Genomic DNA, 26,258 nt, shown 5'->3' with positions numbered 1-26,258 from the left:
TATCTAGCAAGATCAATTACTATCAGAGCATACACCATTGCATATAAGTCTAATTCATTTGAGCAGCTTTAGCTGGTACAAGAGCCTTGCTCTCAAATATCACTGGTTTGTACTCTTGGAAGAGCCAGCCCCAAATTCAATGCTACTTCCATCCATTGCTAATGCAAAAGGCTTATTTTGAACATTCTTATTTGATGATACTCACTTTTCCTGAGGGCATTATGTGTGTGTACCGAATTTTCTGTTTATACAGCTTGCCAACTGTAAAACAATTTTGTAATCAACCAGATTACAAGCAATCAGTACCAAAGAACTCTCTGCTACCAAGGAAGCTGAAGTGTTAAAAGTCTCAAGTTCCCCAGCTCCTCCAAGGCTAAAGAGGAGTGACTACTATCTGTTACTTTGTTTTTTGTCTTCTCTAGATGCTGTGCTGGAGCTTTCTTTATGAAAGCTTTTCTGGAGATTCTGAAGATGTATAAAAGATGATATGTAAATATTATAATATAGCATGTTTCTATGCAAAAAAAAAAAAACATGATTGATGTTTAAATACTATGTGAGAGTATAATGCTGTAAAACAGAGGACATACCCAAATGTCCCCACAATTCCACTGCAGGGTATCTCTGTACCACCTTCAAGGCTCAATTTAGCGAGTCCAAAATCAGATACCTGCAACAAAGATATCATCAAGTATCCCTTTTTAGAATTCACAATTTGACGTCAAGAATCCTACAAACAAAGAATGGCTGGGCTTCAAGCAACTTATTGATGACATATTCTCTCGTTCCAATTCTAGTTAGAGAGTAAATAATGTCTAGTAAGCCTTCATAAGAAAATATATTTCTATATACTCTCTCTCTCTCTCTCTCTCTCTCTCTCTCTCTCTCTCTCCGAGTACACTAAGATAGCAGAAATGTGGGCGATTGGACAAGCAGGCTTCAGAGACCGATCCACAATAGACCACATTTTCACTCCCAAAGCCATCATAGAGGAGACCAAACACCAGAAACAGAGAGTATACCCATTCCATATGGGGTACAATCATTGAAGCATCCTGACGGAACGCAGCACATTGCCCCAAGTATGTTCTACAGAGACAAAGCGAGGGTGCCAACAACAAATCTTGGACATGTCATTGTCTAGGGACATCAAGACTCTCAATGGGACACCAGCCAGGCCCACACAAACTCAAACTACTCATAACCAATATTTGACTCACAGTACATGTTAGGACATGGAAAAGACATACCTCACCACCCCCTCTTAGGCTTGACCTATCCGCCACCCTCCAGATGATCATCACACTACTACCAGCCTCCATCTTCTCTTCTCCATGGGCTCAAAGATTTTCTCTTGGTGTATTGGTATCCTTACGATTATGGCTCATTGTATCACATTTTTTCAAAGTCATAAGCCCTTAGGTTTCATTGCCCTAGCCTACTCTCTCTCTCTCTCTCTCTCTCTCTCTCTCTCTCTCTCTGTGTCTCTCTCTGTGATACATTTCTAGGACTAGGTGTGCATAGGGCTCTACTTGATGGAGATGCGCTGACACAGGGAGACCTTACTGAGGCAGCTTCGAGCACGGCAGACACCAGATGGGTCACAAGTTGTAGGGGGAGACCCTACCTAGAGGCAAGTCATGGATTTTTATACATTTGAGTCAGCCCCAGGACATAGTGGGATCGAGGAGTAGAAGATAGCTAATACGAGGACAGCATGGCTCAGCCACCGATGACCACACATGATGCGCATAGCTGCCAAACCGCGCGCCCTTGAGATACGACCCATTGCTGCCCTCCTCAGAGGGGACCGCTAGAGGCATGGGATCACAATAGATATAGCCCGTCGGGTCCTCAGATCGAGACGATCGCGTCCACCACTGCCACGCAAGACTACTCGATAGATACAGATCCGCGACATCTTCACGGCCCACAGGAGGGATGCTCTGATACCAGGCACCGGATCTTGATACCGGGCCCTAGCTTGAGCTTCAGCTCAATTGGAGAATTTGAGCTTGAGTTCTGAGTCCGAGCTAGGAGTTCTGTTTAGCTTAGTTTTCTGAAAAGGGCCCTAGCGCGCCCTTTTGCATCAGCCCTTGGTGGCATGTATGAGTTTCTTTTTTATGATGCGTATCACTCTCGTAAAATACATGTAGTATTTAATACTATCTATTCAAGATTTTCCAAAATATAACCCCATACATGTGCTCAAATGAAGTTTTTCGATCAATTTGAGTGGTTGAATGACTATATTTGGACATTGGATGTGAAAGTTATGCCACTTTCAAAAGTGTTGTCCATGGTAGTTTCACAAGCGAAACTACCTTGGAAGACCTACTTCAAAGGAGTTTCGCTAGCAAAACTACCTTGATGGCTTGCTTCAATGAGGTTAAGTTTGGAGAAACCCTTTCATGAGGCTAGGTTGAGAGAGGGTTTTTAATGTCATCCCCTATTAAGTAAAAGTTGAAAGAAGGATCAAAAGGAAATTTTCATAGAAAAGTCTACTCTACATGTGGGTTTCTTCAAAAGCCATCCCATTATGTTACTCACCATTCCCAAAGATTCATGTAAAGATTTGTGTATTAAATAGGCATTGCTATAATACTTTGCATATTTCTAAGTGAAACAATGTTTTGTTCCAATCTATTTTTGCCATATTTTTACATAGTTGGAAGCTTTTTTTTCCCCTTCGCTCGGACACTCGAAAGACTTTACTTGGAAAGTGCTCATCCTCGTCAAAGAGATGATCACCGCTCATGTAAGTTCAGCCAAACAAGAGATGGCCAATGTGGCCAACAACAAAATCGACAAAGAAGATCTTTACATGGAAGTGAAAGAGCAGGAAGCCAGAGTGCATACTAAGAAAATACTACGCATTGGGGGGCTGTCAGAAGATTACATTGGTTGCTTTGATGATGATGAAGGATACAATGAAGAAGAGAGAATCACATGCCTAAAGAAGGAGGTTGTAAAAGTTGAATGGGATGCAAATGATATTAGTTGTATCACTAAAAAGGAAAAACAACACAAGTTCATTTCAATGAGAGGACAGAAAGAGTAAAGATTCTCCGCCAGACAAACAAGCTGAAGGGTACACGGATACAAATATCTAAGGAACTCACTTCAAGTCAGCTCAAACAAAGGAATATCGAACTTACCAAAGTGAAGGATTGATGCAGAGCTGGAAAATGGGCACTCTACAGAGATGGATTGGCATTAATTAGAGATTTCAAATCTAAACCTAAAGACCCTCAGCCTTAAAATGATGTCATGAAAGCCATTTTATGATAGGACTAGAATTTAGATGTATGCTATAATAAGCTCGGGATGAGATGCCATGTGCACTCCATTCAGAGCTCCCCATGCTTCTGTAGACACATCTTGGGAGATTCTGGCTAGTATTACAGCATGGCATATTTGGAGAGCCAGATGTACAGAGGCTTTGGAGGACTCCCAGGTTCACCCTTCTCAGACTATGGCCAATATCTGGGCAAATACTATACACACTTTGATGGCCATTTGGGCGAACATACAAGGAACCTCCAGGACTGCTACTGCTAAGAGGGTTGCTTTTCTCGGAGTCTGGAAGGGTTCTCCTTTCTTCTCTGACTCTCCTTCAGGGATGAGGTGGCATTTTCAGCCGCCACCTAGGATTTTTGTTTGCTCATTCTGAGCTGTTTTTTCTCATGCTTCACATGATGTACTCCCACACTTGAGCTTGCTCTGTGGTTTTTATTCATACTTAATAAAGTACTTTTCTTGATTTTTTTTTTTGACATTTTGCATTTTGTCCCATAGGCCCGTGAGGCCTCCCGCGGACATTAATATGACTCTCTCTCTCTCTCTCTCTCTCTCTCTCTCTCTCTCTCTCTCCACTTTGGCTTCAGTGGTACACGAGGTTGCCATCATATCTTTCCCTAACGACTCGACCCACACATGCCCCAGCTGGGAAGATGCCTCAGAACCCCTGGTACAATGATGTGTAAGGAGATGAGAGCTCACCTCACACGCGAGCTCATCTAAGGTGCATCACATCTCACGTCAGATGACACGACATAAGAAGCGGACTTTTCTCACTCGAAGGATTGATGAGGTGATCGGATCCTTTTGAGGGGGAGACCCGACTATCGGCTGGGGACTCCTATCAGCGGGAAAACAGCCCATTCCCATCACGGACCCAAAGATTTGGCACAGATATGCATGCTCGTTATACGACATCCCAGGTCAAATCCCACCAAATATGTCCTCTATGCCCAAACCCACTACTTGTCACTTGTTCACTATGCAGAACATGTGTACGACGCTACTTGCAAGTACGAAAATCTCTACACAGTATGGACTACCTACGTAGGCAAGTGTACAGGCGCTGTACCAAATATAATTGTTCAGGCGACATACATTGTACGGACAGCTCTAACTGTATGGGCGATGTACGGCATGGTGTAAGAACGAGTGTACAGACAGGAAGCAGCAGCTATACGATGAGCTTGACAATGGACTCTAGGTCAAGGGGCAGAGGCAGGCTTAACGATGAGCAATGGACATCAAATCCGGGAGCAAGCAGGCTTTGATACCAAATGTGAACAAAAGAGGAGAGAGAGAGAGCAAGCCACAAACACAGAATAGAAGCAATAGCCAAAACATACAAGAGGTGAAGGTTTTGTCCAAGTGACAAAACCTAAACCTATCCACTAACCGTAGTTAGGGATCCTAACTCTGGTTAGGGGGGAAAGCCTCTAATGAGGGAAAAGTGCCCCTAACTCAATTATTGACTACACATTGGTCACCGCCATGAATTATGGCGATAATTCCAACAAGGTTTATATGGTCACAACCGCCCTTTTTCCATCCACTCCCTAGTATGACAATGCTAAACTTAGCTTATTTTCCCCCCTTGTTGCAGCCATCCTTTCCAAACAAATTTACCCTCAACAAAACAAGCTGTTGGTGTGCTAAAAAAAGAGGGCTGACTATCAATGTGCCAAAAGATGGGGGTTATCTTGCATGTTGTTCCTTGGATGCTCGGGCTTTTCATCTTCTAGTAGGCTATTCCATTTTATAAGATACTATATGTAGACTTTGTTTTGCGTGAAAAACCTTTGAACCCATAAGGTATAAACGATGTGATTGAGGGCAGCAATGTAATGAAATCCATGGTAGTATGTACCCATACACCTTCTTTCTTGTCAATGAAAAGGTATCTATTAAGTACAAAATATACCCTAAGAGCAATGCTCGTGGAAAAAATACATCATTCAAAGCATGAGAAACAAAATATCCTAAGTGGGAAAACAACCTACTCATCAAAAAGGGCTAGAAAAACACCAAGATTGGGGCTAAAAGTTCCATCTCAACCCTACAGAGGACTCCAAGAAAAAGGCCATTAAAATGTGTACAGTGTCTGTCCAAATACCTACCAAAGTGAGTTAAGGGTGGATCCGGGAGCCATCTAGAGCCTCTATGCATTTGGATCTCTAAATATGCCATGCTGAAATGCTCGCTAAAATCTCCCAAAATGTATCCACCGAGGCATATGCGGGTCTGTAAGGAAAGTGGGAAACATAATCCAGAGAGCATGATGCACCTAAATGTCATTGAACCCAAGAAGAGCATGCCTCTCATAAAAGACACAAGGCCCTAAAAGAGAGAGCCAAGCTCTCAACCCAAGGTCATGAAGAAGAGGAAGAGAACAAAAGCTCTCAAAAGACTAGCAATGCCCTTCCAAATAAACCTTGCGTGTCTACAATCCCAGAGACAATGCTGAATGGACTCCTCGGCAGAAAGGCAACTAGGGCAAGTAGGGGCTGCCCCAAACCTAGACCTCCATAGGTTCACTGCAATCCCTCCATGAATAGAAAGCCAAAAGAACACAATGGTTTTTCTATTAATGAGGGATTTCCAGAGTCTCTTCCAAAAGGATTCCTCCAAGTCAAGAAATCTGAAATTTTCTTCCAAGGAGGATCCCTGGTGGGATTCCATTCCTCAAGGCCGAGCTAAGACCTCCTGGCTTTACTAACTGTGTAGCAGAAGAAAGGGATGCTATTCTCTCAATTTTCTGCATCATTCCACCCGCATTCTATTAGAATTATTGCTATAATTTAGCAGTGACCAATGTAATGTAATAAGTAGGTTAGGGGCACTTTTCCCTCACTTAGAGGTTTTTCCCCCTAACCACAGTTAGTTCACTAACTATGGTTAGTGAAGGATAAGGTTTTGTCACTTTGACAAAACCTATTTCAGTTGTAACTCTATCATCTAATTGCAACTACGTTTTCAGCTCTCTCACTCTCCTGTTTCTTGCTCTCACTGTTGCTCTCTCCCCTTCTCACATTTGGTATCAGAGCAGGTTGATCCTGCTCCCTGCTCCTTGTCCTCCAGCTCCAGCCTAGAAGCTCCATGCCAGCTCACCGTATCGTCCGTACAGATCTGTACAGACTGATTCCATACAGTCCGTACTGTACCTGCAATGCCCGTACCAGCTCCTGCACTGATTCCGAACAGCACCTCCTGCATCACCGTACGGCAGTACAGCACGTACTACACCTGCGTCGCCGTATCAGCGCCTGCATCACCATACGGCTGTACAGCTCGTCGCCGTACAGCCTGCAGCTCTGTTTCGTACATAGGCGCCGTACAACCTGCAGCCCCCGTACGTACATGCGCCGTACTATTTGTTCCGTAGGTATCTTCACCGTACAATTCCGTACACCACTCGTCTGTACCTGCACGTGTCGACCATCCGTACCAGCTCGTTCGTACAGGTGTACGGATTTCGACCGTACATCGCTGACAGATCCGTACAACCGGACTGATGTACAGTTTGAAGGTGGGCTTGGAAAGTCACATTTGCAGGATTTGCTTTGCAGGAGGATATTGGAAAGTTTTTTTGTCAAGCTCTTGTGTATACAACCATTGTTTGGCTGTGTTTTTGGGAACACATTTGGAGCTTTGGTAGACACATTACAATTTTGGAGCTTTTGTAAAAATTTTGGCACACATTGCAAGAAAATTGCAAGGATTGGCCAAGAAATTGGGGCTTGCAGCAGAATAGCTATTTGGGTGAAATTTGGCTCAATTTCAACTCGAAATTTGGGGCTTTTGCAGACAGATTTGCAAATCTAGTCTGAAATTTGGAGCTTTTGTTCAGAAATTGCAGATTTGGGGCTTTTAGTAAATTTGCCCCTTTTTGGTTGCAATTTCAAGCCACAAATTGGGGCTTTTGTGTTGGGAGAGCAATTTGATAGGTTTCAGTTCACACTGCCTTTCTATGAGTGCTTTGAAGCGCTTTTGGCAGGTTTTGGGAAAGATTGCATGCTCTGGCACATTTCTGATAGAGACATTACAGAGATTTGAGTTGCATTTTTAGCCAGTGTTTGGCTGTGTTTTTTTGGGATTTGTGCACTCCACTCCCAGCAAAAGAATTCAGATTTGCATTTGCTGTATTTTCTTTTTCAGACATGGCCTAGCAAAATCAGAATGATTTCGGTTTCAGTGGTCTTACACAAGAGGACAAGCTGGATGGTACCAACTACTCCCTCTAGAGTTTTATGGAATGCAATATTCTGATTTCTCGTAATTTGTGGGACTATGTAAGTGGGGATGAGTTCCGGCCAGCAAATGTGGCACCTAATACCCCTCCCCAACAAGGAGGAGACAGAGGTCGTGCACAGGGTACAGCTGCAGCACAAGTTATTGGTGCAGTTATACCTACCACTCCAGAGCAGAAGAGATGGGATTCACGTGATGCTTTAGCTTTGTCGTGTATTTCTCTTTCAGTGAAAAGATTCATCATTTCACATATCCGGTCGTGTAAGACCTCAAAGGCAGCATGGGATATTTTGGAGAGCATGTATGCAGCTCGGAATGATGCCAGGATGTCTTTTTTGAAAAGAAAATTGTCTCATACACATATGGAAGAGGGCGACTCCATGTCAGTGCACCTCACAAAGCTACAGGATTTACGAGAGCAGTTGCTGAATATTGATGAGATCATTCATGATTCAGAGATGATTACCACTTCTCTGAATTCTCTTCTGAGTCTTATCTCAACTTTCATACCTCGCTGAATTTGTCGTTGAGGGGGGGTGCAAATCCTCTCACTTTTCACGAGTTGATAGGACTTCTGCTGCAAGAAGAGCAGACCAGGAAAAACATGGCTTCACGAGCAGGTGAACATGCCATGCTCTCAAAATTCAAGCCTAAAGTAAAGGGACAGGCAAAGACTTCAGCAAATCAGCCTTGCAGTGGTTCAGGACAGCCTTCTCAAAAGGCTAAGGGTGATGCAGGTAAGCCCAAGAAGAAGGGAATATGTCATTACTGCAAAAAGCCAGGTCACTACATTGGAGAATGCAAGAAAAGGCTTGCAAAAGAAAAGAAAAACAGCTCCGGTATGGCTGTCTCAGATTCAGCTCCTCCTGCATCTGACAATGAGCAAGCTACAACCAACTTTACGGAGCACGACTATGCCTTCTTGTCTTGCATTTCAGACTCTCAGTTGGCTGCTCGGGATAGTACAGCCACTTGTAATGATGACACTTATGCTTTTCTGACATGCAGTTATGATTCTTCCAAGGATGCATCAGCTTTCAGTGTCAATGAGACACATAATACATGGTATTTTGACAGCGGTGCCTCAAAGCATATCACTTCCACGAAGTGTCTTCTCACATCTCTGCGTCCACCACCTGTTGGTAAAAAGGTCACATGTGCCAACAACTCCTCCTATTCAGTCCGTGGCACAGGAGAAGTTACTTACAGCCATTGATGGCTCAACATTCAGAATTTCTGATGTCTTGTATGTGCCTGGTATCACAAAAAATCTACTTTCAGTGTCCACTCTTAACAGAGCTGGATTTCAGGTCATTTTTGAAGATGACAAGTGTGCAGTCCATGATAAAGAGCATGACTATGCCTTGAGATTGTCTGGCACTCTGTTGCGTGGTCTTTTTCAGCTTGACATGTATGAGAAAAGACCAGCACATGCTCTTACAGTTTCCACTCCTACTACTGCTATGCAGAATGCGGAGTTATGGCATGCGAGATATGGACACATGCATTATGGCAACTTGATGACGCTTCAAAAACATGCCATGGTTGATGCATTGCCTCCCCTTGAAACACCTCCTCCACATGCCTGTGAAGGGTGCATTCTTGGTAAAATGCATAGATCTCCTTTTAAGAAGGATGGATCAGTTAAAGCTGTTCGAAAATTACAGCTTATACATAGTGATGTCTGTGGTCCCATGAGGACTCCATCATTGGGTGGTCATCTTTACTTTGTCACTTTTATAGATGACTACTCCAACTACACTTGGGTTTATGGGCTGAAACGCAAATCAGAAGTGTTTATGGTCTTCAAACACTTTGCAGCCATGATTGAGAATGAATCCAGACTCAAGATACAGACATTACGCACAGATAGAGGAGGGGAGTACTTGTCTGCAGATTTTGATGCTTTTTTGAAAGACAAGGGCATTGTACATCAGCTTACAGTGAGGCTAACTCCTCAGCAAAATGGGAAAGCTGAGAGAAAAAATCATACTCTTATGGAGATGGATAGATGTATGCTGAAAAGCAAAAAATTGCCTCACAAATTTTGGCTTGAAGGTCTCATGTGTGCCAATTATGTTTTAAATCGGGCACCCACAAAAGCTTTGAAGACCAAGACTCCCTATGAAGTTTGGCAAGGGAGAAAGCCTTCTGTGGATCATTTTCGTGTCTTTGGATGCCTTGCTTATGCTCATGTACCTATTGAGTTTCGGCATAAGTTGTCTGATAAGGCAATCAAATGCATTTTTGTTGGGTACAGTGCAGAAAGCAAGGGGTGCCGTCTCTACAATCCTGTCACACGCAAGATCATTGTCAGTAGAGATGTAATATTTTCAGAAAATTCAGCTCACACTCAAGCTGAATTTGATATGCCTTCTTCTTCCAGTGATGTCTTTGAGGAATTACTACCCATTGCCTTGGGTTCCCCTGCTGATATATCTGATGAAAATCAGAATTTTCAGATACCTCCACATGCTCCGATTCACCCACAGGATGTCATACCACCTCCACAAGCCGTGGAAGAGGTTGTTCAGCAAGAAATTGCAGATATACATGCAGCAAAAACAGTCCCAAATTGGCTGTTACAGACTCTCAGGGAGAGTAAAATTCATGCTCCATTACCTAGCAGAACTCGGAGTGCAATAAGGCATGGGGGAGGTGCTCTTTCAGTTGAATCACCTTATGCAGGTGCTCTTCTTGATGAAGAGGAACCTGAGACATTTGAAGAGGCACAGGATAATGTGCATTGGATGAATGCCATGCACGATGAGTTGCAGTCCATTAAGAAAAATCAGACATGGGAAGTTGTAGATTTGCCACCAGGTAAGCATGCCATAGGTACACGGTGGGTTTTCAAAGTTAAAAGAAAGCCAGATGGCACCATTGACAGGTACAAGGCAAGGCTAGTCGCAAAAGGATATGCTCAGAAAAAGGGCATAGACTATGAGGAGACTTTTGCTCCTACATCCAGAATGACAACCATCCGGTCAGTCATAGCAATGGCTATAAATTTTCAGTGGAATGTTCATTAGTTGGACATAAAAACAGCCTTCCTTAATGGAGACTTGTTGGAAGAGGTTTATGTCAAACAACCTCCAGGCTTTGAAATTTCAGGAAATGCACTTTAGGTATGCAAGCTGAATAAAGCTTTGTATGGGCTGAAACAGCCTTCCTTAATGGAGACTTGTTGGAAGAGGTTTATGTCAAACAACCTCCAGGCTTTGAAATTTCAGGAAATGCACTTTAGGTATGCAAGCTGAATAAAGCTTTGTATGGGCTGAAACAGGCCCCACGTACATGGTATGCAAAGATTCATGCCTTTATGACCAGCAAGGGGCTGCACAACAGTCCAACTGAAAGCACCCTCTACATCAAGAAGGATGGGGGGGATATTTTAGTCATCATTCTTTATGTAGATGACTTATTGCTCACAGGGTCAAATGAAGATAATATTGCAGATTTTAAAGCTGAATTGCAGACCACTTTTGACATGTCAAATTCGGGGCTGCTACACTTTTATTTGGGGATCCAGTTCACTCGAGCAAAGTGGCATCGGTATGTCTCAATCCAAGTATGTGCAAAAACTCTTGGACAGATTCAACATGCAGGATTGTAAGCCCATAGCTACTCCCATGGAGCCGGGGCTGAAGCTTACAATGCATGAAGCAGGTGAATCATTTGATGTCACACTCTACAGTCAGGCTGTTGGATGCCTCATTTATCTCTGCAATACATGACCTGATATTCAGTTTGCAGTTTCTCAGGTGAGCAGATATATGCACAGCCCAAAGACTATGCATTGGCAGGCTGTAAAATGCATCTTCCGTTATTTGCAAGGTACCAAGTCTTTTCGCTTTTTGTTTCCCAGGGGGGGTGACTTGCAGATGCATGCCTACAGTGACTCAGATTGGGCTGGAGATTATGACACTAGGCAATCCACAAGTGGCAATTGTTTCTTTTTGGGCAAAGCTTGTATTTCTTGGTTGAGCAAGAAACAATCTACAGTGGCTACCTCTTCATGTGAAGCTGAGTACAGGGCAGCTTTCACAGTGACAGTAGGATGTGTTTGGCTGCGTCGTTTATTTGCTGATCTTCATCTTTCATTGGAGGGTCCTTCTCCAATTCTCACTGATAGTCATAGTGCTATTGCAGTAGCAAAGAATCCTGTGTTTCATGCTCGCACGAAGCACATTGAGGTTCATTATCACTACATCAGAGAGAAGTTGCATGCAGGAGAGATCAGCATGATCTATACACATGACAATGTTGCAGACATTTTCACCAAAGCACTTCCACGTGAAAAGTTTGAGGCATTTCGCAGTGCCCTGAACTTATCTCCTTTTGGTGATTGATCTTTTCCTTGTACATGACATTGGCACTGCAGGGGGGTGTTAGAATTATTGATATAATTTAGCAGTGACCAATGTAATGTAATAAGTAGGTTAGGGGCACTTTTCCCTCACTTAGAAGTTTTTCCCCCTAACCACAGTTAGTTCACTAACTATGGTTAGTGAAGGATAAGGTTTTGTCACTTAGACAAAACCTATCACTCCATTCAGTTGTAACTCTATCATCTAATTGCAACTACGTTTTCAGCTCTCTCACTCTCCTGTTTCTTGCTCTCACTGTTGCTCTCTCCCCTTCTCACACATTCCCCAGGGTCCCACTACAAATACTTATGGGGACAAATCCATAGAGCCAAATCCTCCACAAACCCAAGGAAATGTGATCCAGGCTAGGGTCTAGATACAAACCTCAAGTCAAGAAACACTGCTCCACATGACCCAAAACCTGACAGACTCAAACACAACATCCACAACAATATCGTCATCCTTGGACCTCTATAACCTGTCCCCAGAGTGAACATCAAAAACCAAGGCGTCCCTGTCTAAACATTGTCGAGGTCCCATACCCTGAAGTGGAATACTTGACCTCATAACCAAGCCAAGTAGAGCAATGATGAGGCCTGCCACCTGTAACAATCCAAACACCTCTAAAATGGGCAATGGCAGCAACAGCTAGTCAAAAGCTTGTTTTCCACATAATGGCAAGGATGGACTGAGGAGCCTGTAATGAAGTCTCTGGCAGCATGTACCCATACACCTTCTAAAATGGGCAATGGCACATATTTCACCACATCTCTCCAAAGACCGTCCCGATAGACACTTAACTTACTCCGGTCGTAAGTCTTTCTGACACCCCAAGACCAACAGTTCGTACTGTGGGTCTGAAACCAAGGAAATTCTGTTATATTGGAAACATCTACTGAGTTATAAGCTACTTGCCTTTTAGAAGCAGATGCTCCAATTCAAGATGCAATATGCACAAAGGATTCAAGCGATCTCCATCATACTCACTGGTCTATGGCTTATTTGTGAGCTCTTTGAGGATCTTATTGAGAGGTGCTCCCAATATCCCACCTCCTTTGAGGAGCTAAAACGTATACTTCACAGGAGTAGGGGGTGAGTAATTTGTTGGAATATGAATGGTCACCTCCCTACTTGTGAGCCCAATATGAGGAGAGCATCGGCGGGGGGGGACAAAGAGAGAAGAGAAGCATGGGGCTGCCATGTGGGCAGCACAAGGGAGAAAGTACCTGGCCATCAAGAACTGGCTGGAGCCAAGATTGCACAAAGAAACAGGCCTGGAACAAGAGGCACTGATGTCAGCCATGGTACGGACAGTACAGAGGCATGGCGCTGGCAGTACGGAGCTGTGGCGAGGTGTTCAGAACCAGTACAAGGCCTTGCAAGAGGCAGGACCAACAGATCTGAGATGCGCCTACGTGGCAGGGATAGGCAGAAGCAGGGTGGCCATATACATGGCTGGTTGCGCTGGTTGGAGCAGATCTAGGGACTGGGCCTCTGCATGGAATAGAGGGCCAAAAGCCCTGGTGTTGAGAGCCCCACACAGTCGGTGGGGGGCAGAGACAAGGTCGGGCAGAGGGGTTGGTACAAACCCCCTCTGGGTCGGTCATTCTGAGGGGCATCCTTGCCCTATAAAAGGCAGGCCCCAAGGCCTCATTATTCATCATCTGGAACAGCCCTCTGAAAGTAGACAGGAGCAGCAAGAGAGTAGACAGGAGCAGCAAGAAGGGGACCCTTGGGCCTATCCACAGGAGGTGAAGGTGAACCTAAAGGAGCTGCAGACTGAGCTTGAGTGGCAGCCCACGTAGGCTGAGGTTCTGGACAGCAAGGTGGAGAGATCCTTTGGAAAGAGTCTACATACGCTCAGTGGAGCACGCAGGCTTAGGGATCTAGAGGTGCTAGGCATTTAGTAGGAGAACCTTTTGGTATTGTATCTTGTTCAGTTTGTGGACGAACAGAAATATAAAGTGTTACTTCTATATTTGTCTCTGAGCACAGTCTATCTGCTAGTCTGTACATACACATGAATGTTGTGTACACACACTTGATGAAGCATTGATTCTATAGTGAAACACTTCCGCGTGTAATTCCTGAGCCCATCTATCAGTCTTCCACTGCAGGATGCCCTCTATGGTGGGACTTCAATTTTCTAACATAATTATGTTGGGGAAGGATAATGCAGGTGGGGAAGCATTTGCAGCCAAAACACTATTTCCTGGAATCCATCCTGTCAACAGAAGCAACATGATGTGCCAATGGGGCAACACACAGGTATTAAGGATGCTCAGTCCATCAGAAGTGTCTGGTATGTGCCAGACTTGAGGAAATATCCCCTCTCAGAGAGTACCATTGCAAACTAAACATGGTTGCAGAATTTCAGAATGGCTAATGCAGGTTTAAAGATCCCTTCAGAGGATGAAATGATTGCTACTGGTACAGAAGACAGAAATGTAATATGAGTTTGATGCACAGCCTGTTGTTGTTCATGTATTCTCATTTGCAGCATCATTTACAAGTGCACTTTGGAATACCATGTATGGGCACGTGAGTTACAATGGATTGGTACTTATAGAGAAGCATGACTGAATTTTTCTTGCAGAAAGCATCCTATCTCAGGTGTTTTCATGCGCTGTGCAGTTAGTTAGACCAAAATTCAACCATACGAACAAATGTGTGCATGTATAATGATTGAGATACAAGGACAACCAGTAAATCTTTTGTCATGTGCACTGAGGACTACGGGGTTAATACGAAAACAAGCTGAATCAAGGAGAGTCATAAGGCTGATACCTGACCATCAAAGTATTCGGTAAGAAGGATATTGGAACTCTTCACATCACGGTGGATAATCTGCCGTGGCAAACCAAAATGCAAATATTCCAATCCTTTTGCAGCACCGATGGCCACCTTTCGCCTTTGTTTCCAGGTCAATGGAGGTCTGAAGTTACCTGAACCAAAGCTATCTTGGTTTGATCAAATATATTTTGACACTCAATGTTTTTAAACTTGGAACAACACGTAAGTACCCATTTGAAGTATCTAAACTTTATAATGGTCTCTCTTTTGAATACATAGATCAGCGTTTGGATTATATACAGCAATTTACGAAGGAGAAAACCATGGCAAAACTTTTGAAAACTCACTTTCACATTTTAGGAAGGACGTTTCAGAAAGATCAAAAGGGAATTGCATAGTTTATATGCTTTTGTACAATGATAAATGAACATGATCATAGTAGCGAGACAGGTGGGGAATAGGAATTCTGAGAAAAATCATTGAACCTCTGAAAATTTCTATGAGATCCAATTGTACAACACAATAAGAGAGCCCCAATGGCATATATGCTTGAGCTCAAAAGGGAAACACGGAATCCCTCCCTCTTACCTCAACTTGAACTCTTGGATCACGAATCCTAACCTTCCCTTTGGTTGATGCTGCTCAGCCCCCCCTCTGCCCCTAGAGAGAGTTGTGCCAGACCCAAACTACCCTACGAATCCTCTCCTTCTTTACCACCTCATAATACGAAGGCTGAGACTCCAACCACCCACTACCCTCTACCCCACACCCCTCCCCTTATCTCCTCTTCCTTAAACTACCATCCCTCCTCCCCAAATACCACAGGGTTCCCATCTCCCCACCTCTCCCTGGATAAAAAATAGTGTGTTCTTCTTCCTCATCAAATTTTTGACAGCTGGAGCCTGGAACTTACAAACTACATGGATTTCCAGCAAAATACCCCCCTGCCTTGGTGGAGTTCACCTTTCTCTTAGTCTAGTCGAAGAAATTTGAGCGGTCATGACAGTCGAAAGCTCAGACCACCCTATGTTTGGATTCATGTTGTCCACTTTCTGTGGTGAGGTGTAGAGCCCATCTTTGTTCAACAACCTTCTACAGGATGAAATGATTCATCATCTAAGGACGTGGTTGGGTCCTACAACCAACACCCTTTGGGTTGTGCACGGACACTCAGCTTATTACAAGCTCGTGTTTACAAAAGAGAGGTCCTGAGGGGGTGTTTAATGCTTACAATGCGACTAGACCAACAGGACACCTTGCTTAGGGCACCTTGCTTAGGGCGTCCAAAAGTCTAGCCCTGGATAATGTGGCTGGGTTGTTTGGAGTCGTCACCTCAAAATTGATAGCTTGCTCTTATCCAACAAGAGTTACACCTGCTCATGTGTTTAGTATGCTGCACCCTAGATGCAGACTTTTGTCCCTTGAAACCAAAACCACCCTTGAAGTCTAGCAGGTCAAGAATCTCCCTCATATCTCTCCATGAGCTGGACAATGATGCATTGGAGCATGCATGGTTTCTATGATCATGGCAAGTAACAGCCCCATAGGTTGATCCTTCAGTTTTAACGGAGTCCGTAGAACGGGAGTCATCTACTTGCCCAACTTAGAGAAACTCCTTTGTCGGAAGATATAAGATTTCCTACCCGAGATGACCGTTAAGGGAAATTGTGTTCAAGCGATCAAAGCTCCAATGAGTTCGATGTAAAAGGGAAAATTGGCTGGAATTAAGTGATCTTCAACCCTGAAATCTCAAAAAAATTACCAGGAGGAGGTTAAACAGATCATCACACAGATTTGGTTAGAGGAACATAATCGATGGGCTTTGTTGACGTGGCTGCCAACAACAAATGCTCAGTGGATACTCAAGGAGGGGGATAGGGCATAGGGCACATGGGAGAAGCTTAGGGATCAACAACCAACCTGTTCTTGATTTGGTAAAGCAATATGAGTGGGACTGATTAGAGTTGAACGAAGTTGAGCCTGATGGACAGAGTTTCCTCCCACTATTGTGCGCTAGTACTTGCAAAGCACAATGACCATGTCAACAGTGACATAGCCCTAGCGGATAAGGGATGATGAGGACTAACCTCTAACTGCATGCATACCCTTAAGAGGTTCTTTGTATGACCACCAACTTTCTAGAGCCAATAATCCCAAGCCCATTCCTATGTGACCTAGAAGAAGCCAAGTTGCAAAGAGACCAATCATTGGTGTCCACAATGTCTTCCATGCTATCATGAGGTGCTTGGAGCTAGCTTTGCAAATGTAGAGCTATTAAGATTACTAGGACAAAAATGCCCTGGACATTTCTAGGACTTAGTATCCACCCCTCTCCACCTTGCTTTCTAGCAGATCCTCGACACAAGGATGATGCCCCCTTTCCTATTGCAAAAGATCTCCTCCTTCTGGCTATCTCCATACAGAGGAACCAGTGGCTGGTGGCTAGGAGATGCCATTGTTGCACAAGATCCTCTCACGATGCCCAATATATTAGGTTATCTGGAGGAACACACGAAGCACTACATCTTGCATGAACAGCCATGTGATGTCAATTTGGTTATCCTAGGGCATCATAGATGAGATAATAGACACTCTTGGAAACAGCTTCCTTGTAAATGCATCAACATAGTCTTTTCCTTCTTTGTAGCAGATGGAGGTGCATCTGTGGGTTATGGATCACAAATTACATTGTGCAAGGTAGCTTAGTTAAAGAATAATGGCATGAAGGAGACTCTCTTAGATCGGTTTGATAGAAATTAGGAGCCTTACAATACATGGTAGGACCATCACTCAGGATGGATGCAATGCATTGTATTCTCATGTGACGTTATGCAACCTTGCAATATGAGTGTTTTCCTTACTCTGGTGCTTCTCCCTTTTTCATCACAACATTCTACAAATACAAGGTTTAATTCACAATTGGACAGACTTGCTACACACTATGAAAGGTGTGTACTACGGATTCCCTAGTTCATCTCAAGGCAGATAGGGAATGAACCCCCACCAGAATGGTTACTTGCTTGTCAGGTTGTTTATACGTTCCTCACAATTCTCCCTAGGGAACCACCTCATTAGTTGTATACGGGTTAGGTTTCACTCCAATGTTTTGAATAATTATAATCCCTCCAGCATGGCCTTCCTCATGGAGCTCATTGCCAGCTTGATACTATTGCATATATGATGTGCTTGAGGCTCGACAGTTATGAATGTAATAGTGACCCTCAAGTCAGGCATGATTCTCAGACATTATACACAGTATCAAAAGTGTATATTATTAGTGCTGTGGTTCATCTTAGGCCATAGGAACTACCTGCCACTAGCATGGTTTGTCAGATTGCTCTATGCTCCTCATAATCCTCCCAAAGGGCTCAATATTTATATCTAATTTTACATCGTACATGACTCCAATGAATTCAATATATGGGTTCCTTGTGTCTTTTGTCCATTAGCAAAAGAAACCTCCAAAATACAATTAACGTTTCCTTTCCTTTTCCTTTCTAGCTTCTAGTGAAATTATATGATTCAAGCAAGTGAAGATCATGTTCTGATAGGGTATTATGTTTTATGATCAAACTAGAGATAGATAATGGAGACGAGGCCAATTGAGTTTCAAGCAAGGGTGAAAGGAGTGAATTTTATTATTGAAGGAGGAATCTCACACGTACCATGAATATTCTGTTGAAGATTTCCATTGGGTAAGTAGCTAAAAACCAGAAGACGATTCACACCTTCTGAACAAAATCCTATGTATAGTACTAGATTCTTATGCCGTATTCCAGCCATTGCTGTGATCTCCATAATAAACTCTTTTTCTGCTTCAGTACTTGATGCCAAAATCTTTACAGCAACCAAGCCTTCTTTTGGCAGCATACCCATGTATACATTGCTAAAGCCACCAGTACCCACACGTCTATCTGAAGAGCAAGCAATAGAGGTTAGAGTGCCTAGAAGATGTCTTATTTTCAGAGATATTGATGAGAAACATCAAAGGTCAAACAGCCTTCTTTGTTGACTCCTTTTGAATTCAAGACAATTACTGTAAATGCTGCACTTCGAGCGTGTTCATGAAGTTGAAATATACTCATATTGAAGCTGAAGAGATCTTAAAACAGAAAAATAAATCTGTTTAATAGGTTACATGCCCATTTGAAACTGCTAAGTATTTTTCAGTAACATTACTCCATGTGTTCTTGTGAAAAGAATATGTTGCAAGCTATCTTTTGTCATCATGATTCAAAAAAATCATATCAACGATGTAGTTATTTTATAAAAGGGTAGAGATATGCATATAAGCACATGCTTGCACCAAGCATGGACACCAAGCATGGACAAGTACAGTCTGGGCTCTGCAATGTGCAAACTTACATAACTTGATTCACATATGGCACAGGCATACTTATCCAGAAAAAGAGAAAGAAAGAGAGAGAGAGAGAGAGAGAGAGAGAGAGAGAGAGAGAGCCTTTCACCGATATTGATTGAGACAAATCTGCCATTGTTAGTTATGCAATGCATCCATATTCTCAATAATTCTGGTATTCTTAGTTTTGAAATGTTTCCATGTCACTTCTGGGAGGACAATTTCAGATAGGATAGATATTCTAAGAAAAACGAGAAATTTTGTCAAAGCAGGACTTACCAGCTGAGAAATTACATGTTGCTACTTTCAGGTCATCATACGAAAATCTCTTCCCAAAATTTCCTGTTTGCTGTGGTTCGCTTTCCAACACGGGTGTAGCAGAGCATTCTTGTCGGCACATATTTTCCGGCACCAAAATGTGGCAGGAACTAGTGCAAATTGAATTCTCAATGCTCTTTAAAGAAGACAATGCATGCAAATCTGCTTCCTTCATTCTCTGCACTGAGAGAGGTGTACCCCGTAGTAGTCGTTCCTCTTCCTCTTCTGTTATTTCCATAAGAATCGAATTGCTTTCTGTCAAGGAGGTTGCCAGGTTCAAATTTCCACACACACATGCAAGTCTTCCATTTGCAATCCTTGTCTTATTTCTTGACAGTAAGGGTTTTGGATGCTCCAAATTAACATCATCTCCCAAAAACCTTTCTTTTTTTAAGCAACTGAAACTCCCCCTCATGCATAGCACGCTCTTTGGTGTACCTTGACCAGAACTGTCAGAAAAATACGACGAGTCACTGCCAGAGCTCGCATCTGTTATTACCTTTGGTATTTGTGAATCCTTTATGTATTCATGTAATATTGTTTCTGCTTCAGAATTAGAATATGATGTCCACAAAGAATTTTTGGATGAGAATGAGCTTCCAGAACTCTGAGATTCAGTAATTTGTTCTTCCAACAAGTGCTGTGGCTTGAGAAACTCTCTGAGAGTTTGGATTTTACCTGAAGGCATTTACAATTGATATTCACTTGAATGGTTAATCAACATGAAAGAGATTACTTTTTCCTCGTAATGAAGGTAATTTGAATTATTATTTTCTCTCTTCTCTTCCATGCAAGAGATTACTTGACCTTTCATAGTCATTAATTTGTTTCAAGAAAGATAAAGAATAGGATCTCATTGCCCCGCAGTAGATTTGGTTATGTAAACTTTTATTGAAGGTTTGAGAAGAATTCAATTGGCATTATGATCTTTCCCATATGTTCTCTTGTCAATCATTTTTCCTTTCTTTTTTAACATAAGTAAATTGTATAAGCACTCTAAAAGATAAATTTCTCTATTCAGAGCAAATACAAAGTTTAATTGCATTGAATAAAATTCATTCTACTTGCAAGTCAACAATTCATGCATTTAATTATAGTTTAATTTCCTTCTTATACTTTCAATTGCATTGAATTAAGTAGAAATAAAATGCATTCTACTTGCAAGTCAACAACTTATGCCAATTCTTGTTCAAAACCTTTTAGAAAGCTCAAACCAAGAAATATGTGAAATTACATGGAATCCAATATGTAGGTTACTCTAATTGTAAAATGATGAATTCATAATGGCATCTAATGAAATTACCTTGTGTAGCACCATTTCTTTTTAGGATCACTTTCTGCTTACGCACGACAATCACCTTGCAATGAGGAGATAAGTTTTGGACACAATATTTTCCAAGAGAATGTAGGTACCTATTTCATGCCATAACAATGTTGAACATCATTAAGCTATTAGAAAGTGTTTGAAAGAAGAAACAAGTAAAAGAAGTGCTTTAATATAAGGCAAAGGCATATAGGATCTGTGAGACAAGCACATCAATCATTAAGCCTCCTCAATTTTTTCAAAATTAACTCAAATCAAGGCTCACCTTATATTTGAATAAGAAGATTAAAATAAGGAAGAATAATCGTGAGCTGAATAAATTCAATATCCACGTCCTCCTTCTACATGCCTTTGAAATATGTGTCTTTTTCTCATCATATTTGAAGGAGCCAGTGGAGTTGCCTTGGATCTATCAAGAATATGCTAGCTATAATTTCACGCTACTTATTTGTCATTTTGACTGCCCGGTATAAGGTGCTTGTTTTGTAATTCAAAATTCAAGCAGGGCAAATGCAATTATGGCCAGCAATTTAGTCATTTTATTGCGAAGTGTCCAAAGAAGATTGTAAAAGAAAAGAAAAGGAACTCGGTCAGCAATTTTGTCACAGACAAAGGGGAATCATAGCAGCAGGGTCATTTTATATAGGATGACAGAGACTATGTCCTTGCAGTGGTGGAGGAGGTTGTTCCAATGAGGCACTGTTGACTGCAGGGGGGAGCCCCACATGCATGCTGTAATTTATCATTCTAACGCTTCTACTTCAGATGGTACAGCGCCTTGTCTTGCTTATAATTGAAATTTCCTCATTTTTATTTAAGACGTGATATCACAAATAATTGTAATGCCTCATTTTTTATTTCAGACGAGATATCAGATGTACAGCGCCTCGTCTTTCTTATAATTGTAATACCTCGTTTTTAATTTAAGACAAGAGATATCACTAATAGTATTTGGATGGTCGTGCTTAAGCATATGACTTTCAAAAAATGAGTGGTTTGAAAATAACCCATTTAATGTACACATTACTTGTGCAAATGATTTTATAAATCAATGTCACCCTCTTGACATCCACCTAGTGTAGATATGCACTTGTAAGGCCCCCAAATGAGGAGAAGCCATAAGCAATCGCATAGGTGGTGGACGGATGCCCTCTTGGAGAGTATGGAAGTGTCATGTGCACGGATTGGTATCTGACGTATACTGGGGTACACAAGACTAGCTCAGGTATCCTGGGAGGGCTTAGGGCTAGGCAGGCTTGATTCTCGGGTTGAGTGGCAAGGGTACGAACCAGTTAGAGGTCTTCGCTCTTTTTGGCGCATTGGGCCTGAGTTTATATACGGGGCCCAAAGGTTCAGTTTTCATGAGCCGATGGGAGCGAGTCTCGTTCCCAGGTGCTAGGTCTAATCCTGGATTGAGCCGACAGTAGATCCAAGGCCTCTAGGCACCATCTGGTGGTATGGGACACCAGGCTGGTCAGGATCTGGTTGGGAGTTAGTGCTAGTAGCTCAGCTCGTGGCTCGGAGGGGACATCTCCCGATTCGGATCGCATCCCTTAGATGTCATGGTTGGGTGGTGAGCAGCCTGCTCAGAATCCTCACATTTGGTGTGTTCTTGTGTTTGCTTGCAGATCAAAGGTTTCAGGAGTGCTGGGGTCGTGTCAGTTGGTATCAGAGCCAACTCTTGAGGTATGGCTCGTGGTGTATATCTAATGTCTATGTGAGTGCTCATGGTAAAAATATTTACACTCAAAGATTATTGGTTCTGGAGATTACATCCCTCTCACTGGTTTAACCTTATGTAATCTCATACTGTGCTCGTAAGAGTCAGCATTACTGCCTACGTGCACCATGGCTCACCCCAAAGCCAGTATGTATGCATCTAGGAACTAAAGGGTATAAAATTCTAATGTCATGAGGCATGCTAAAAGATGGAGGGTGATCCAGTTGATCATCGGCAAGTCATAAGGACTTGGACAACCCTATGGATAGTGAAATAACTCCATGTAGCAGAGTTCAATCCATGCACTAGCTTCCATCATCTCGTCATCGTGGTGTGACTGCGTACACATACAAAGTATCAGCTGTGGCTAATCCTTTTGCAGAAAGGTGCCGTTACCATGTTAAGATGATAAATTCTCATGGTGTAAAGACCATGGATAAAGTGATATCATTGAGCTGATGAAGACCAATGCATTGGATTTGTAGAACGTGTCCAGATGGAAGTGTAAGTCCTGTAAGAAAGTAATCACATGTGTGCTCAGCAAGTATATGCAAAAGAAATAAATAAACATCAGCTGAAAAATAGAAAAGATACTAAGTATGTCCATGAAAGAAAAATGAGTGTATGAGTGTACGGACACAGTTGATAGGATGCAAGTTCACCCAGCCCAGACCTTGGCCACAACATATGGCACTTTGATGGCCATCTGGACTAGATGGGTTTCGACAAGGAGGAGGTTTTTTCTCAGAGAACGGAGAAACAGCCCATTCTTTTTAGAATGCCCTTCTGGATAGATTTGGAATTTTCAGTCCCCCGCCTTGGCTATTTCAGTTTTTGCATGGTCCTTTGATGCCATTAGTTTTGCATAGTCCTTTGATGCCATCAGTTCTTCATGCTCCGCATGATGTTTGAGTCAGCTTTCTGCCATTCTTTTGTTAATGTATTTCTTCACCATCTAATGAGAGAATTCTTTTCTTGAGCATTTAAAAAGTGTTATGCAGCATCGCAAAGACTTAAACTGACCATGAAACAGGAAGGAATCTTGTCTTGCCAAGCACAATGGACGATGCTTTCATCTCATGGGCTACCTCCACAATTGCATGGGCAATATGATCACCTTCAAATAATTGCACTGTTAGATTGACCTGCAATTGGTGAGCCACGTTTAGTTAGAAATCAATGGTAAGTTGATAACTTCGTTCAAGGCCTAAAACCTTAAGACCACAGAGACAGTATGGCCTTAGCCTCCAAAAACGCTGTGTTTGTGTTTGAGGGTCACCCTCCTAACTAAACAGAAGCTTTCTTGAGGTACGTACTCTAAAAAAGGGCGCAGAGTATAGAATTACTACTTCACCTGTAACATACAAAGTTGTATTGTTCAGAAATTATCAAAGCCTGAAAATCATTACCTTTGACAACTCGAGTTGAATAGAAAGAGTGGCAAAAGTTTTCTTTATCTTATTGACTATGCCTCTTGTGGCGAGCTCCTTTTGGTTTTCTGATTCTGCACACACAATTGTGTGATTTTAATATGCAGCAGAAATCAACATGTGAAAGTTAAAAGGTGACTGGTCCTACAAGCACACAGGTTGGGACCATGGAAGTTCTTTTTGTTGTGGGTCTCAAATAAAGTAACATACAGATAAGTGTGTGTACTTTTGAATGTGAATCGTGAATAAGTTCTCAAAGATGAAATGTGGTGTCATTCTCAAACAAAGTACTTTCTTTGACCTAAAACAGTTTTCTTTTACTCTGAATCTAGCCATTTACAATGTAGGATACTCTGGAAAGAAAAGCTGCACCATAAATTAACCAGTAGCCAGCTGTGGATCATGATTCCGAACTAAAGTTGGAAAACCAGAGGGAAGTATAATAGCAGCAACCTTCCATAGCACCTGGCGCCTCAGTATTTTCAGAAAAATAAGCAAGTTTTAATCTCTGAGTTTTTCTTAGGACCTAGGTTCATTTTAGACACTCAGAAGCTTGACTGAACTTGAAAGATTTTTGAACCCCTAGTTTGCAATTTGCCATTAATATGAAGCATGAGATTATTCAACAGAAGTCATGTAAGCAAATCCTGTGAACTTGACTACCTAGTTTATACAACAATTCCATCTCCGTTTGGTAAAATAATAGGATTGCTTGGCATGGATAAACTCGCCTATCTGGCTGCCCACGTTTGTTTGGGCAGGGTCTATCGTTCATCCAAGTTTACAACGTGTGCTCTCTTCTGATAATATTGGCATTAATAAACGGGACACATCACAAGGAGATGCTTATAAAGAGACGTGGATTCTTGCTGACCTGACTTTGATGTGCCATTTTTGACAACGTGGATAACCGTGACTGTGTCTCCTGGCTGGGCCAATCTTGTAAGTGTCCATTCTAGAAGTTGATTCCTGTCTTCGTTCATTTTCATGCATACGATAATATTTCTATTTGAAACATTTTCAGGCCACAAGGGTAGCTTCTTTCCTTTTTTCCGTATCTGTCTTCCACACCATTGATTCAAGCACACTTCTTCAAGAATCTGGATTGAACCCAAAGAGCGTCCCCGAAGATGTGCCATGGAAGCTCAGGACGAAACTTCAGTGGAACTAATTCCAGAAACTAGTGGTGATTCATTTCGAACCGTCTGTTGCTGTCCCCCAACATGAGTAGGACAACGTATTATGCATAGTATGCCCGCGTTCCGTTCAGTAGAACGGCATGTCCGGACAGTCATCTTGCCACTCATTCTGAGATCGATCAAAACTCGCTGCCAAGGAGACCTTGAGAAGCCTAATCCTTTCAACTCTGAAAACGTACAATCATAAGGCCGAGCGCCATTGCACCTCTAAGAATGCAGTCTCGTGCAGAGAAGTTTAAGTGAGCATGGAGTAGCGAGCTAATTTTTGATTAGTAAACAGGCAGAGCTAGTGTATGTGTTTGTCCGTAATGTGTGAAGGCACATAAATGGATGATGATAATTGGATAGATGGAGGGTAGAGGAGGCCGGCGATGCGAAATAAATTTTGCGAGAATTGACTTGTTGCGAAGGCAGGAGAGGCCATGGGATTTGGAGCAGTAGTGCCGGCAAATGCGCAAGGAATCGTTCGCCGTCCCTGGGGTGCGGGGCGGCTTGCCGGATCCTTCCAATTGAGGAGATCCTCTTTGTCTTCTCAATTGCGGATTCCTGTTGCCTTCTCGCGTCGCGGTTTCACCATCATCCTCCCATCCCATGAACAGTGAGAGCACTGGACGGAATCCGTTTCCAGCAATGCTTCGAATTTCGCTATTAGAAGACTCGACACCGTTACTGGACGTGGGAAGCTCCTCCTCCTCCTGCTATCATTTTGCTTCTCCTTCTCCTATCATTTCGCTTCTCCTTCGCCTTCTTCCTGGCTTCTCCTTCTCCTTCTCCTTCTCCTTCTCTTTCGCTCCTGCCGCAGGTGATGCTGCTTCTCCTCCTCCTCCTCCTCCTTTCTGCTGCTCCGACATATACCGCCTCCGCCTTCTCACGTTGGACATTGTTGAACCAAGTCCAATCCGACACTTTGGATTTTTCCTTGCTTCCCCTTCACCGTACAAATCATGCGACCTCAAGATCACAGCGCCTTCAAGTTCGTGCTTGCAGAAATCGATCTTGCTGTTTATATGTATGCACAAGGGCCAACGCGACATCGGCGTTGCTAAATATGTCACAAGCTCATTCGTCGCCCCACCCGCCGATGGAGAAGAAAGTAGAATTGGTGGATGGTCATCCGGCTTCTTGGTTCACGCTCGTCACAGGCTGCTAATTTATGTAACCAAAGTGTGATTGGTGTCGTGGTTGGAGGGAGATCCAAT

At 42.7% G+C, this 26,258-nt stretch overlaps 1 protein-coding gene across 2 annotated transcripts in view; it reads right to left on the bottom strand.

The window, feature by feature from the left end:
* LOC147906063 (uncharacterized) overlaps positions 1 to 26,012 on the bottom strand; it is a 47,412-nt gene extending 21,400 nt beyond the window's left edge. Inside the window, exons 1-8 of one of the 2 annotated variants that reach the window (XR_015541242.1) lie at positions 24,735 to 26,012; positions 23,840 to 23,934; positions 23,454 to 23,575; positions 20,690 to 20,799; positions 19,348 to 20,064; positions 18,377 to 18,625; positions 14,711 to 14,863; positions 591 to 670 (exon numbers count right to left, since the gene is read on the bottom strand). Coding sequence is in view for 1 of the 2 variants with exons in the window: in XM_087376382.1 (XP_087232508.1) it covers positions 591 to 670; positions 14,706 to 14,863; positions 18,377 to 18,625; positions 19,348 to 20,064; positions 20,690 to 20,799; positions 23,454 to 23,575; positions 23,840 to 23,934; positions 24,735 to 24,999 (1,796 nt within the window). In the remaining variant the exon portion in view is untranslated. Of the gene's footprint in view, positions 1 to 590; positions 671 to 14,705; positions 14,864 to 18,376; positions 18,626 to 19,347; positions 20,065 to 20,689; positions 20,800 to 23,453; positions 23,576 to 23,839; positions 23,935 to 24,734 lie in introns of both variants that reach the window. The other variant, XM_087376382.1, reaches the window with a different exon arrangement.
* Positions 26,013 to 26,258: the final 246 nt, after the last annotated feature.

This window comes from Dipteris shenzhenensis, chromosome 1 (genome assembly GCF_047967505.1).
Source record: "Dipteris shenzhenensis isolate YYH24624 ecotype China chromosome 1, Dip_SZ_1.0, whole genome shotgun sequence".
Lineage (NCBI taxonomy): Eukaryota > Viridiplantae > Streptophyta > Polypodiopsida > Gleicheniales > Dipteridaceae > Dipteris > Dipteris shenzhenensis.
The sequence above is the reverse complement of the archived record's forward strand: the minus strand, read 5'-3'. Positions and strand labels throughout refer to the sequence as shown.